Below are 13,893 nucleotides of genomic sequence, written 5' to 3'. Positions count from 1 at the left end.
AAAAAAGGATGCATATAAAAGAGGAGAAGAGGTAAAAAGACCATGGATGGGTGGGTGGATGGATGGATGGATGGATGGATGCATGCATGCATGGATGGATGCATGCATGAGCAAGAAAACCATAAACAAAAAAGGCAAAAGGGAAAGACTTAATATTTAAAAAGTAGCACAACATGGGTAGAAGACAGAAAATGAAAAGCGTTAGCTAATGCTGGATATGAGGGGAAACGGTTACTAAGGATACAGTGTATGAGATGCAAAGTTAAGATAGGAGGCTGAAGGAGGATTAAAACATTAGAGAGGAAAAAGTCAATTAGAGGGTGGGATACAAAAGGAGATAAAGATAGGAAACCGAGGAGACTAAATAGATGAGTACTTTACCTTGACAGTCATCTCCGCAACAAATATGGCAGTAAAAACGTAATTGGAAATGGTGAGAAATAGTCTTTCCTGTAATAAAAAGAGAGAGAACAAATCAGATAGCTTGATGAGGGTAGAAAAGAATAAGAAAATCAGTGAGAATGAGAGGAGCAATCAATTTGAATTGGTTTCATAAGTCTAAAAGATCATTCACTGCATTGTTGGTTGTTTTGCTATCAATCTAAAATGAGGTGTTGTTGTTAAACCAAAAATCACATTTTTACAATTTAATTTCCCCTTGATTTGAAAGGTACCTATTCAGTGATTTTGCACTGATTGATTGCAGGAAAACAGCTTGCTGCCACAATAAAAAGAAACATAGATAGTATTTTCAAGTATATTTTCATTCATTTAAATAACAATCATTTATCATTTAAAAGGCCTGAAGGATTTTATTTTCCTCAAGACCCAATAGTTGCCAACATACATGTCTACAAATCACAAATGTGTGTAATCTCTATAAACTGAAAGAGCCTGGTCTCACTTAAATGTCCTTCACCCTCAAACTGTTAAGTTGCGATTATTTCAGTATGTTTACATTTAATTTGTAGTATTTTTCCATGCCTCATTCAGAGAATCTGTGTTATTACTAGTTGCTGTTAGCTAAATGGTTTCTTCATATGGGATCATTTATGTTTTCAGTTTGAGTGTGTACGGGTCAGACCAGGTAGAGCCTGTCTGGAGCTGAGCTCCGGGATGTGATGCACAACTTTTGCATATCTGGAGGACATATACATTTTTAAGCAGGCAGGCATATAAAGCCACAATTTCCCATGACGGATTGTGAACACAGCCCTGTCTGTTGAAGCGTTCACTGCGTTTAAGCGCTGTCGTACCGTGGCTGGGGTCACAACAGTAGACAATGTAGAGTTGCAAATCATAGCAATAAATCACACCTTAGTACCCTTATTTTGCTCTAAAAGACGTCTGTCATCCCACTGTATAATCTTGTTCCACCACTGAACTCTTTAAAGAGTAGCTCAGGAAGCTGCTGTCATTTATTCAGATCGTACAACGTGGGTCAGACATAGGAGTGAGGATGGCTTAATGAAAGCTTTTTTTTACTGTAACTTTTCCATTCACCTGGTAATGATTTAAAGAAAATTAAGACTTAAAGGAAAGAATGCCAATTAAATACTTTAGACAGTTTTATTTATCTACTTTTACTTCTTTTTCTCATGAACTCATTGCTAGTGTGATATCAGAGTAAATGACATCAGGACCAGGTGATGGATGGTTCAAATTGCCTCACTCCATTTTAATATTGATTCATAAAGAATTTTAAAATAATATTCAAAGAGACAGTCTAGGCAGCAGAAGTGTATTTCACATACATTCTGACATTGAGACATCAATGTTTTTTTTTACCTATTTCTTTTTTCCCCTTTGGCTTTGATTTCCATGTCATGCATTTATTAGAAATCCATAGCTAGACAAGAGGGCTGTGGTACTTTGTTATATTCAGTTTGTCAAATGATGTCAGACTAGGTGGTAAATGCGCACACATGCAAGCGGCTCTGAAATCACCAAGGCCTACATATCAAATCCTAATTTAACCCCTTAATGTAGCATATTAAACTTGGGAAGCAACATGGAGAAATATATATTGCTTTGCTGGCATCTCCGAGCCAGAGAGACTGTTGAGACCACTGTTGCCAACACAAGTCAGATAAATATGATGTGCTCGGCATCCAAGGAAAGCAGAATTTACATGGAGAGTGATGTTCTTACCAGGCTTCCTTGCAGAATTCTGGGCCTCTCAAGAGCGACTGTTATGCAGTTGAGGAAGATGAAGACCAGGACCACATAATCAAAGAGTTTATGAGCAATGATGGACTGACAGAGCCGTCTAAACCTGACGAGAGAAAAAAATTGAAGAAGGTTAAAAAAAAATATTTATTCAATTAATTCCCCCCCAAGAATATTTTTCTATTTGCGAACGATCTTTCAAGGCAACTTAGTAGAAAAGGCTTTAGCTCCCCCTCATGATAACATATGGTCAATACTCATCCTGTAATAGGCTTCACGCATTGTTAAGAAACTTTTCTTTGTCTTTTCTGGCCTCCAACATCTAAGTTCCACAGAATGAGAAGGAGAAAAAGCCCACCTTTACCCAGTCACAAAGCATCAATTGCAGTATTGCTTTATGCACTGCAAACAGACTTGTAATTAGGTATTAAGAATAAATATTTAAAAGGCAAGAACAAATCATATAATATTAATGGAAAATAAAATTAAAGATTTTGCATTACAGAGAGTCATCTTTGGTACCACTGGTATGCATTTTCTGCTGGTGGTCACATATAGCATTACAATGCAGATGCCCTTTAAAAAAAAAAAATAAGTAAGCACAGTTATGCAGTAAAGATGTCATTACGAAAACTCAAAGGAGCTTCAAGAATTGATTTAAGATGCACAAGTTTTAACAGACCTCTGCTAGCTATAGATACACAGACTAAAACATTTAAACTGCAGCTATAATGTTAAACCTGTCTTGCTGTGACAAGATCAATCTTTGCTTACAGCTATTTTGTTCACTGCTGCTACGATACATTATGATTATTCGATCAGATACTGCTAAAGGCTTTCACAAAAGAGGAAACTTCCGAAGAAGGATTTGACATTAACTAGATACTTAATTTGCCTGAGTTCAGATTGACGATGGATCCATAAAATAAGGAATCTAATGAAAAAAGGCTGCTCTCCCATTGTCACAAACTTTAACTTGGGGAACCGTTAGCAGGGTGCCATCCGTGGATCTCTGTGGTCGGGTAGGGTACATACCAGGTCAATAAGTGTGATTTTTTGTTATGGTCTAAGGCAATTTTAGGTTTAAATGATTAAAAATCATAGAGCGTTGTTGGGAGCTAAACACGGATTTGATATATAGTTAGTACCAGTAATAAGTTGACCTCCAGCATTTTGGATCAAAGGGAGACACTGGACAGAGCCCTGAGTACAACTTAGTAAAGGTGTGCTTTTTTTATGTAAACAGTACAAAGAAATTACCTTATAGAGATTGATTTTTTTGACCAAACTGAGGATAGCCTCAAATAATACTCCAAAATGTAGAATCAAAAGAAGAGGAAGAATTGGCAGGACCAAACAAACGGTCTTAATGTTAGAAAATTAGGCTCTGAGATTAGCTCGGCTTCGGTGTGTATTATCAGCATGTAAAGCTGAGTGTCATCCTTGCAACAATGGCAATATTCTTGGTCTTGAATAAGCTAGCCGAGGCACAACACACAAAGAGAGAACCGAAGGGAGTTAATAAGTTCTTCCTGAGTGCAGCTCTCACAAATCTCATTACATCTGCCAGTTATAAAAAGGAAAATAATATACCTACTGCTGCACCTGCTCTTTGGATGAGGAAATCGATTTACTAATCTGACTCCTTTTCCTCCGGAATTGCCGAAGCTGTCCCTTTATCCGTCGATTCAAATTCAGCCACCCTGTCCCCTGATATTGATCATCAACGGCAGCTGCATCAGCCTAAGCACTTATTCTACCATGAGTGCAACTTGCAAATGGTGGCTTTTTCCTCTTTCACTTCCCTTGCTTTGATTCTGGCAAGGTAGACTTGCTAGACTGAACACAAGCAACACACATATGCACATGCACAAACTCAGGCAGATGAAGTGGAAAGATGCATAAACAAGGCACAAATGTACATATGCTTGCAAACTCCCACACTGACATACAGTATACAGAGCCGTCCAAAGACAAGTACAAAAGCAACATGATATAACCAGAGATACAGTCCAAGACTAAAAGACACACACACACACAACCACACACACACACGCAGCCTTTGGCTGACAGATGGCACCTGCCAGGATGCCAAAACACAGCCCTGGGGCCTGGCTTCCCTTAAGTGGCTATCAGCACGCAGGGAATCGGGTGAATGAGCGAGTGGATGACTGAGTGATTTTTCTTTCAAGTTGCTTTCAGTGGTGTTTTTTAGCAGCACTGAATACAGGGCTGGTGAAAGACACAAAAACTATTCTTCAGTCTATATAAAACAGGAACTCGTGCAATATCAAAAACACTCCACGGCAACATTTTGTCAAGAGATTTTCCACACCAGAAAACAGATTTCACAGTTCCCTGTTCTTCTACATTATTGAAGTAGTAGAGTCTGTAATGTTTTGACATTTTGTTTCTAAGTTAATGCAAAGTCAGTTGTGATTTTGATTTAAATACAAGAAAGTACATTACTTTGTCTTTTTACAAAGTATCAAGTAATCTAATGCCTTCCTCAGATGTGTTGGAATGTCTTGCTTCCAGTGATTTTAGTAACATCTCGTCCAGACAGATGCTTAAAGCAAATGGTTAAATATTGGCCGATATCAATAGCCAACAAAGAAAAAAAAAGATTATTTTCAACCCTGCATTCAAGATAAGAGATGTTCTACACCACATAAGATGGCAAACGCTTAACAGACGGGTCAATGAAACAGATTGTAAATGTGCTAAATAAAGTGATCTCTGACCTGAAACAGCTAAACTTCAAGGAAAGACAGAGACCTCAATCTTTTCCTGTGCACATTTTTAAATATCTTTGGTACCATATGCAAGGAAAATCCACTCACTTGTTCCGAGGGGAGAACAAATAGACGGACCAATCTTCTCTGGACTCGCACCAGTCTGGCTTGTACACCTCCATCATCTTCTGGACACGGAAGCACCAGCTCTTTATGGGAAGGAAGGAGGAAGGTTTAGGAATGCCATTAGTATACTGTTACTAATTCCTATATACCTATTTCCTAATATGCTCTTTACAAACTCATTTTTTGCTAAATCACATCATTTACCTTGATATGTTGCACATTAATATGATAATGCACAACCAACCATCTTTAATGAACCCACCCATAAATATTAACTGGAGGAAAAAGTGAGTGATATCTGGTTAAGCAAAGATTTCAGTAGCTCTCGATCAGTGCACGTCTGTTGGATGTATGCTGTGAACGTCTATCTTAAAGTTGCTCAATATCATCCGTACAGGTTTAAGGTCTGGGCTCTTATTGGGCCATTCCAAAAAACAGAATAGTTTAATGTTCTGATACCATTCTGTAATTCATTCACTTCAGAACTTCTGGTCATTGTCCTGCTTCATCACCCAACTTCTGCAAAGATCATGGACAGCCCTCCTGACATTATCCTGTAGAATATATAGGTAATCCTGGGAATTCAATTTCCACTTGACGATGACAAGTGCTCCATCCCGTGAGGCAGTAAAGCAAGCTCAAATCACCATCCTTCACTGTTGGGGTGGTGTTTTCATGTTGGTAAGGTGTGCCCGTTTTTGCCTTTGTCTACTTCAACAACTCAAGTTTGGTTTCTTCAATCCATAAAACATTTTCACAGTAGCACCGCGGATTGCCAAAGTTTTCGCTAACACAATACTGTAGATGTGTTTGGTTAAGCTGGAGCACATTAAAAAAAAAAGTATTTTCAGACTCTTAGCATTACAACTAAGTTACATGTGTAATATGAATACATTTCTCATTGCTCTTATTTGATTCACAAACTGGCTGTAGTTGCGCACAACTGACCACACAAGATCCATCCTGTGACTTCAGACGCTGGCTTTATAGCTATAAAATGTGTTTTTTTTTTTTAAATCTAAAAACTTTTGCAAGATCATCTAGTTTTTGGTCAACATTCATTGAAGCAGTTAAGTCTTTGTTCTGTAAATTTTATTTCAATGTTTAAAGAGTGTGTTTAATACACATATGATCAATTTTTATTGTTGTGACTGTGATGAAGATCACATGAGAACAAGGTAGGATTATTGCATATCTAATGTAGAAAACCTATTAACTCCAAAAGACTCTTCATTGTGTTACTTTTCCACAAGGTGTTCTCACTTATCATTATGTCCAGCATCAAGCGACAACAGTTATCCATCACTCACATAGTCAGTTTCCTCTTCGAGGTCTGCTCTATCTTTGCGTGCATTGACTTGGGGGAAAACCTCTGTTATCAGCCGGGTGTGTGGACCTGGTGCTTTCCCGTTACAATCGCGGTGGTCCACTCCCAAACCACTGCCAGTCCCGGATCCTTCTTTAATGGAACCCCCTCCAACAGCGTTCCTTCCCAGATCTGGTATCTGGATGGGGGGCAGTCCTGGGGGTTGTCCACCTGCCCGTAGTAACTCTGGGAGCTCCAAGGACAGAGCTCGTCTATCTCTTCTACCTCCGAAATGTCTGGAGAGGAAAAGTGGGGGTGGGGGTCCATGATGAGGGGGCAGAGGATGATGGGAGTGGAGAGGGTGAGAAAGAAGGGACTCTTGCTCTGAAGAGTAGGCGTAGGAGCAGGGGGAGCGGGTGCTGCGCACACGCAAGCTGCCGCCAACCAGAGGTGCCCCACTGTACCCGTAGCTCCTCCGACCAAGGCTGTTTGAGCTAGACCTGCAGGGGGGAAGATTAAAAGTTCAATTTAACTATAATAAATATTCATGAACAATTTATAAATTATAAATACTAGGAAACCAACAGCATCCTCTATATTGAGCATTCACTCATGATGTTAATAAGGACATAAAACAACAGCAGACACCTAATTGCAGTAGTTAAGGCTTAATGAAGTTATTAAGAATTCATTGAGGCAATAGCTTAGATGATAACTTAAAGTGAAAGTGACCTACCTGCGACTCCATCCAGACTGTGGAGGGAAAGGTCGCCCCCAGTTGTGGTAGGCAGAACTCCGAGCATGGCGCTGCATGGGAAAAAGTATCTCATAGTAAGCATAGAGTCACTGCATGTCTCCAGGCTGAGCATTTGAAATGAAATACAATGAGAAATACACTTAGTATTTGGAAGATTATCATTACCAGTAATAAAAAATGAAGACCACAGAGATAACATGATGGCATAAACCCAGCCTTCACCCCCATTGTGAAGTGTAGGTTCAATGCAGTGATGGCAAAGGAACAGAAATAGGAAACACTGCAGTGAAAAACTAATGGATGTCCTTATATCACTATGTAGGTCTGAAAATTGATCTAGACCATGCCTGCAAACATATATCCATCCATCTATCCTTCCATTACTTGTTTATAACCGCTTTTACCAGTTGAAGGTTGTGAGAAGGCCAGAGACTATTACAGCTAACATCCTGGATGTATTGCCTCAGCTCCAGTCCGCTGCAGGGCTAACAAAGACAGACAGCCATGCACACTTACACCCACCTACTGTCAGTTTAGAATCACAAATCAACCTAACATTTGTGACTACAGACTGCAGGAGAACATCCAAAAAATAAATCTTGCAAACACAAAGAAATCCTACTGACTCCACAAAAAACAAGGAAAAAGCAAACAGAAGGTTCAAATCTATATATTTCCTCCTGTTAAGCAACTGTTCTAACCACTGCATCCTAAAACCATGTCATTCATAGATAAACAAGACAATAAATGATCATATGACTGAATGAATTAATACAAAATGTACTTGGCTTTACAAGCCCTAAGTCCCAGTTCCACTTAAAGGAAATCCTTCTATTTGCACATGAGTAATCCTTTGAGTGTGATGAATCTAATTTATCACACTTACCTGTAGAAAGCTACAGAATATGCTGCCAGTGGAAGTCTGAACCAGAGAATCTATGGATCCATCACTATAGAAACTGCAGTGAAGCGTGTAAGCTAATTGTTTAACAACAATTGATGCCTCATGGAACTACTATGCTGCTCTCTTATAAGGAACACCGAGTGTTTCTGTGTAACTCTTGGACAAATATTTACTGCAAAGACACATTTTTCAGCATGATATGTCATAAAGCACATAAAATATACTCTTATGTGCAGCACATTGCGCAATCCGGATTTCTTCAATTGCCAAACTTGAAAGATTACATCTTTTTCTCTTGATAAAATGTTTGCAAAGTCAATCACCACATAAAATTATAATTGTATCAAGTAAAACCACTAAAGGATTATTGCTAACTAACCATAACTAAACTGAATAGACATCACTTGCTTTCAATCACACAATAGAGTATTATTATGTAAAACGTGTTTACATAAATTGCACAATGTACTCCATCAAATAACTTCAGACTGGAAATGTGCACCTACTGAAACATATTCCATAAGGCTGCTCATAAAAAAGGCAGTTTTGTCAGAAACAATGTTATTCATAAACAAGTCTCCTGAAAGCCAGCCATTCCATCGTCTAGCTGCTCTGAGTGATGTAACTGGTGTCTTCTGATATCAATAAACTTGGAGTGCTATGAGAGAAGAGGAGGTGACCTCCCAGTGAAGTGGATCTCACACACCCACTGTGTTTAACATCATAACCTCTTTTGGAAGAACGTTGCTAAACTAAACATCTCCCTGATTTTCCCTCATCTATATCTTCCTGTTACTGTGCCAGTCTCCGGCTCCCTCTTCATCTCTTGGTCGTCTTTCCTCTCTACTTCTCCCACAGTTTCTCTCTAAATAAACAGGAGGAGGGGAGCAGTCAATTAATAGAGGTTGCCATGGTAACTATATGAGCCAAAACTTGCAGATATGTTCAATTTTTTTCTCCCTAGGGATTTTGGTTCAGTAAACACAAGACAGAGACACAGATACACTGCCTTGTTTGTATAGTAAGTATTGGGTGATGTTATGTGATTTTAAGGAGGAAGTCAAGACTTTATGGCAAGTGTAAGAAAGAAAAACCTGCATGACAAAATAAGTGTGCATTACTTTTAAACAAAAGTCATTTGAATGTTATTAGTAATTTTAGATTTGTATAACCGTATGTATGTAATTCAATGCAGTATATTCTACATGGAAATGTAGATTTTTTATTTTTCAGACTTAATAGTTTTGGGGAAATCTACTTGCTTCTCAATTCTGTTTATCATCAAGTTTTATGTTTCTGTTGACAAACCTAATGAATCTGATTACCATGACTGTATTTGACATGATGCCAAAATGACATGATTAATTCAAAATGGCCGACCTCTTGTTCGGTTTCGGCCATGGCGTCAAGAGACTTTTCTTTAAGTTGCGACATGATACAGGTGTGTACCGATTTTCGTGCATGTACGTCAAACCGTATTGTGGGGCTTGAGGGACAAAGTTTTCTAGGGGGCGCTGTTGAGCCATCTTGCCACGCCCATTAATGCAAACCATGAAATATCATATTTTTCGCCAGGCCTGGCTTGCGTGCAAAATTTGGTGACTTTTGGGGCATGTTTAGGGGGGCAAAAAGGCCCACCTTTCGTCAAAAGGATAAAGAATAAAGAAAAAAATGTCCTACAGATACAATAGGGCTCGGGCCCTAATTAAACTAAATTCATTTTACTGTAATTGACTCCATGTGTGTGCGAGTGTCTTTAGGTGATAAGGTACCAGAGAGAGGGAGCGTCTCTCCAGGCTGCTCTTGGCCAGGCTCATCACACTGCTCTGCCTGGACTCGGTGGTGAAGCTCCGTTTATCTGAAGAGTAGGATCCTGTGGGGCCACCCAGCTCCAGGTGGCCATTCGGTGTGAGGGTGCAGATCCTTGGGTCTGGAGGCAATTGAAGAGAATGACCTGTTAAGTCTTTTTCACATGATTCATATTTGTTCCCTTCATGTTTCAAAAATGTGTTACATACATATACTGTACATACATATATATATATATATATATATATATTATATATATATAATATACATACATACATATATATATACGCACGCACGCACGCACGCACGCACGCACGCACGCACGCACGCACGCACGCACGCACGCACGCACGCACGCACGCACGCACGCACGCACGCACGCACGCACGCACGCACGCACGCACGCACGCACGCACGCACGCACGCACGCACGCACGCACGCACGCACGCACGCACGCACGCACGCACGCACGCACGCACGCACGCACGCACGCACGCACGCACGCACGCACGCACGCACGCACGCACGCACGCACGCACGCACGCACGCACGCACGCACGCACGCACGCACGCACGCACGCACACACACACACACACACACACACACACACACACACACACACACACACACACACACACACACACACACACACACACACACACACACACACACACACACACACACACACACACGCACACACGCACACACATACACACATACACACACACTGTTTAAATATAACATTTGAGAACCATAACATAACAGTTGAGACAGAGCCACATTTTACATAAAGAAGTGAGTCAACAACTGAAAGAAAGATAGTATCTAGGTGCTGCGCAAGTGGAACTTGTACTCTTTTCATCCATAATGAGGGGAACTGCAGGCTTGGCGTTTTGCTTGTTCTGCGTTTCAGAGATCCCATCTCTGTGATGGCAGTCAGACACTACACAAGTGATTACACCAGTTTCTGCATTCAAGTTAAATTCCCTCTGAACTGTGAACTGTTTACTTGAGGATGACAGTACAGCTGAAATTGATTAATTGTGAGAACTGGAAAGTTATTCATCCTTGTACACTGCTTGTGGCAGTAGGTCTGTTTTACTTGTAGTTTTTAAAGACTTCCTTTGAAAAACTTTCAATGGAAAACAAAGACTGAGCAAAAAGTGATGTGCGAGTAGATTTCCTGCTTCTTCAAAGAATGGGAGGATCTATGGATTGGTAGTTTAATTTACTTCCAAGAATTCACTTTTGAAAATTGATTGTTGTTTAAACAACAATCAACGTTCAATGTTGTTTTAACATATATGTATTTTCCAAACTATTGAAGAAACACAAGCCAGTTTTTTGTTCTATTATTTTAGCTTTCAAAATATTAGTTTACATTTCATCCATCCATCCCATTATCTGGACCCACTTATACCTGTTGAGGGTTATGGGCTGGACCCTTTCATTTGAAGGACTATTTGATTTTATTTTTTTTAAGTGGTGTCATCTACTACACTTCTTGACAAAAAAGCATCCCAAAGCTTGCTCAAAGACATAAAGCAGAGATCATGGCAGAGATGAAGAGAAAATGAGAGAAAACAAACATCTAGTTAGCAATCTTACATTGGTTTATAGGTTTTTTTGTTTAAACCAGAATAGAATTTTCTTCTCTTTAATATTAAGCCCTAATGACCAAACTCAATTGCATCTTAAAGATCTAATTTGTCCTTATTTTCTCAACAGAGCTTTTGGCTCTCAGACTGCTTACTCTTGGTTACGAGAGTTTCCAAAAGTACAATGGTTTACATTTTACAATGGTACAATTTATATGTGGTTAAGTTTATAGGGTAGGGCTGGTTTAGGTGACCTAAATCAATGTCTTCATTTATGTTATCATGGGCCCAGACTTATGTCATTATAATCATTGTCATCACTGTTATTATTAAAACACTCCAATGTCCCCTCATAAGCTGTAAGCAGTTCTATAATAGTTATGACTTGGTGTGTGCAGATATTGGGTTAGGTATACCAGTATTGTCTATTATCTTCTGTAAATAATACATGCATGCATATATATATATATATATATATATATATATATATATATATATATATATATATATATATATATATATACACATATATATATGCATGTATCTGTGTGTGTGCGTGTGTGTATGTGCCAGCGACCTTTATATAAATCTTACATTAACCGTAAGAACCTCATGACATTCAGTAGAAACTATATAAATGCCACCAATAGTACCAATGGCATAGACAAATCATCTGTCTATAACAGTAATAGAAATTGTTTGGTGGCCAGTTCTCACCAGAAATCTTGATGGAGTCGTGCTTCTCGCTCTCATCAAAGTTGGAAGAAGAATGGTCATCGTCTGAATAAGAACGATTGGCATCACCCTGGAGGGAGAGGAACAATAAATACAGCATGAGGAGGAAACTGCCAGTAAACTGGAGTTTTCAAGACTCTAAAAGGACACTGCTATGTATGACATAACATATGACACACCGCCCACTGTTCAAGCTCAGGTTATCTACCAGAGGCCTGGGAGTTTAAGGTTTCTGCACTCAGTACCAAGTACTTCGTATTATGTCTTAGAAATTCACTGTTCTGAAAAAAGCAGCCAACAAAAGGAAACCCTGTCAACTTTTTCAAAGAATTTTCTGTAGCCACTCCCCCAGGGTCACAGTTCTTATTGCTCCAGTTACCACTGGGACCACTGTTCCTGTCATGTTTCACATATTTTTCATCTCGTCTTTCCTCTATTTTTTAAGCTTCACGTGTTCTTTCTTCTTTGGGATTGCTATGCCTCTGCTTTCCTCTGGAATTAATCAACAACCACAATATCTAGCAGATTATCCATCCAAACTCATGCTCACAACAGATGTTCCTGTTTCCTATAACAGCAACCTGATTATCTATGCCTGCATGTTATACCCTGAAATTAGCTGCTCAATTGTCTTGGGATTGTATCTGCACAGCCTGCCCCTCTTGTTTGGTATTCTGGACTCATGCACCCGTTTCTTTACCTCAGGGCTTTGACCCTCATTTATCAGAAAACATTAGAGATCTCTGTCCACAAAAGTGAAGATGTAGGAACAGCTAAGATAAATCTTACCTTATCTAAAATTACCCTAAGGGGCTCCCAGGTCTAAATCAGTTTCTGATCTTTCATTCTGAGCAGTGACCAAATTCTAATGTATCTGTACCTGTTTACCATATCAAGTTACATGCTGACAGAACATAAACACACAAAGAGATGAAAAGATAAAGTAAAACAAACATAATGAATTGACGTTAGCGTAACTAACGCTCCTGTCTCGTCTACAGAGTCTCTCCTCTTCACTCCTCCGAAACTCTACAATCTTGGAATTGATTTTTGCGATGAGAAGTCAGGGGGTAAGGGAGCCCTCTTGCTCCGATGGGACATTTTTTGCGGGATACACAATGGATTCCTGGAAACATTGGAAACCGTTGTGCTTGGCGATACTGTCTGTCGAGGATGTTGAAGATGCCTTCATAATTGGATTATGATAGCAGGATTTCTCCTAATTGGACGGGGGGGATTCCTGGTCTACCGACAAACGCGTAAGTCGTCAACAGCGACTTTAACGCTGGGGGAGCAAAGCCGCAAGCCGAATGCGATTCTTGAACAGAATCGCAGGCTGGCGGCGGTCTTTGAGCTCATTGGCAAGATGGAGAAGACCTTGGAGAAGTTGGAAGCTCGGCTTGGTGGGAACTGATCACAAATTCGTCTGTTTGGAGTCGCCATTGATGAACCAGAGACTAAAGGCAGACGGAAAATTACTGAGTCTGTCTGTTTTCTTTTCAATACAATTGTTGATTCTATAATCTGGCCTTGACAGAACGGTTTGGCTGATTGCTCTAGTCACAATCTTCCTGGTGGAATGTAAACAAGGTGACTCTGCCCCCACTAACCCTCCCCTCTCCAGAACATCTGTGGACCTGTTTTCAGAACTGTACCAAGCTGTCTGATAACATCAAGGACATTGGCTGAGGAGCAGCTCTGAGCGAAGTTCACGGACTTACCACTTACACACACATTTGCTGATAACCACAC

The 13,893-nt window shown here is 39.8% G+C and overlaps 1 protein-coding gene across 1 annotated transcript in view; it reads right to left on the bottom strand.

The window, feature by feature from the left end:
• Positions 1–13,893, bottom strand: part of LOC133442765 (voltage-dependent T-type calcium channel subunit alpha-1I-like) — a 240,372-nt gene that overhangs the window by 66,256 nt on the left and 160,223 nt on the right. Inside the window, exons 14-20 of the mRNA XM_061720633.1 lie at positions 12,124–12,211; positions 9,770–9,927; positions 7,073–7,143; positions 6,341–6,836; positions 5,013–5,113; positions 2,152–2,275; positions 382–450 (exon numbers count right to left, since the gene is read on the bottom strand). Of these exons, the coding sequence (XP_061576617.1) occupies positions 382–450; positions 2,152–2,275; positions 5,013–5,113; positions 6,341–6,836; positions 7,073–7,143; positions 9,770–9,927; positions 12,124–12,211 (1,107 nt within the window). The remainder of the gene's footprint in view (positions 1–381; positions 451–2,151; positions 2,276–5,012; positions 5,114–6,340; positions 6,837–7,072; positions 7,144–9,769; positions 9,928–12,123; positions 12,212–13,893) is intronic.

This window comes from Cololabis saira, chromosome 1 (genome assembly GCF_033807715.1).
Source record: "Cololabis saira isolate AMF1-May2022 chromosome 1, fColSai1.1, whole genome shotgun sequence".
NCBI classification, from domain to species: Eukaryota; Metazoa; Chordata; class Actinopteri; order Beloniformes; family Belonidae; genus Cololabis; species Cololabis saira.
The sequence above is the reverse complement of the archived record's forward strand: the minus strand, read 5'-3'. Positions and strand labels throughout refer to the sequence as shown.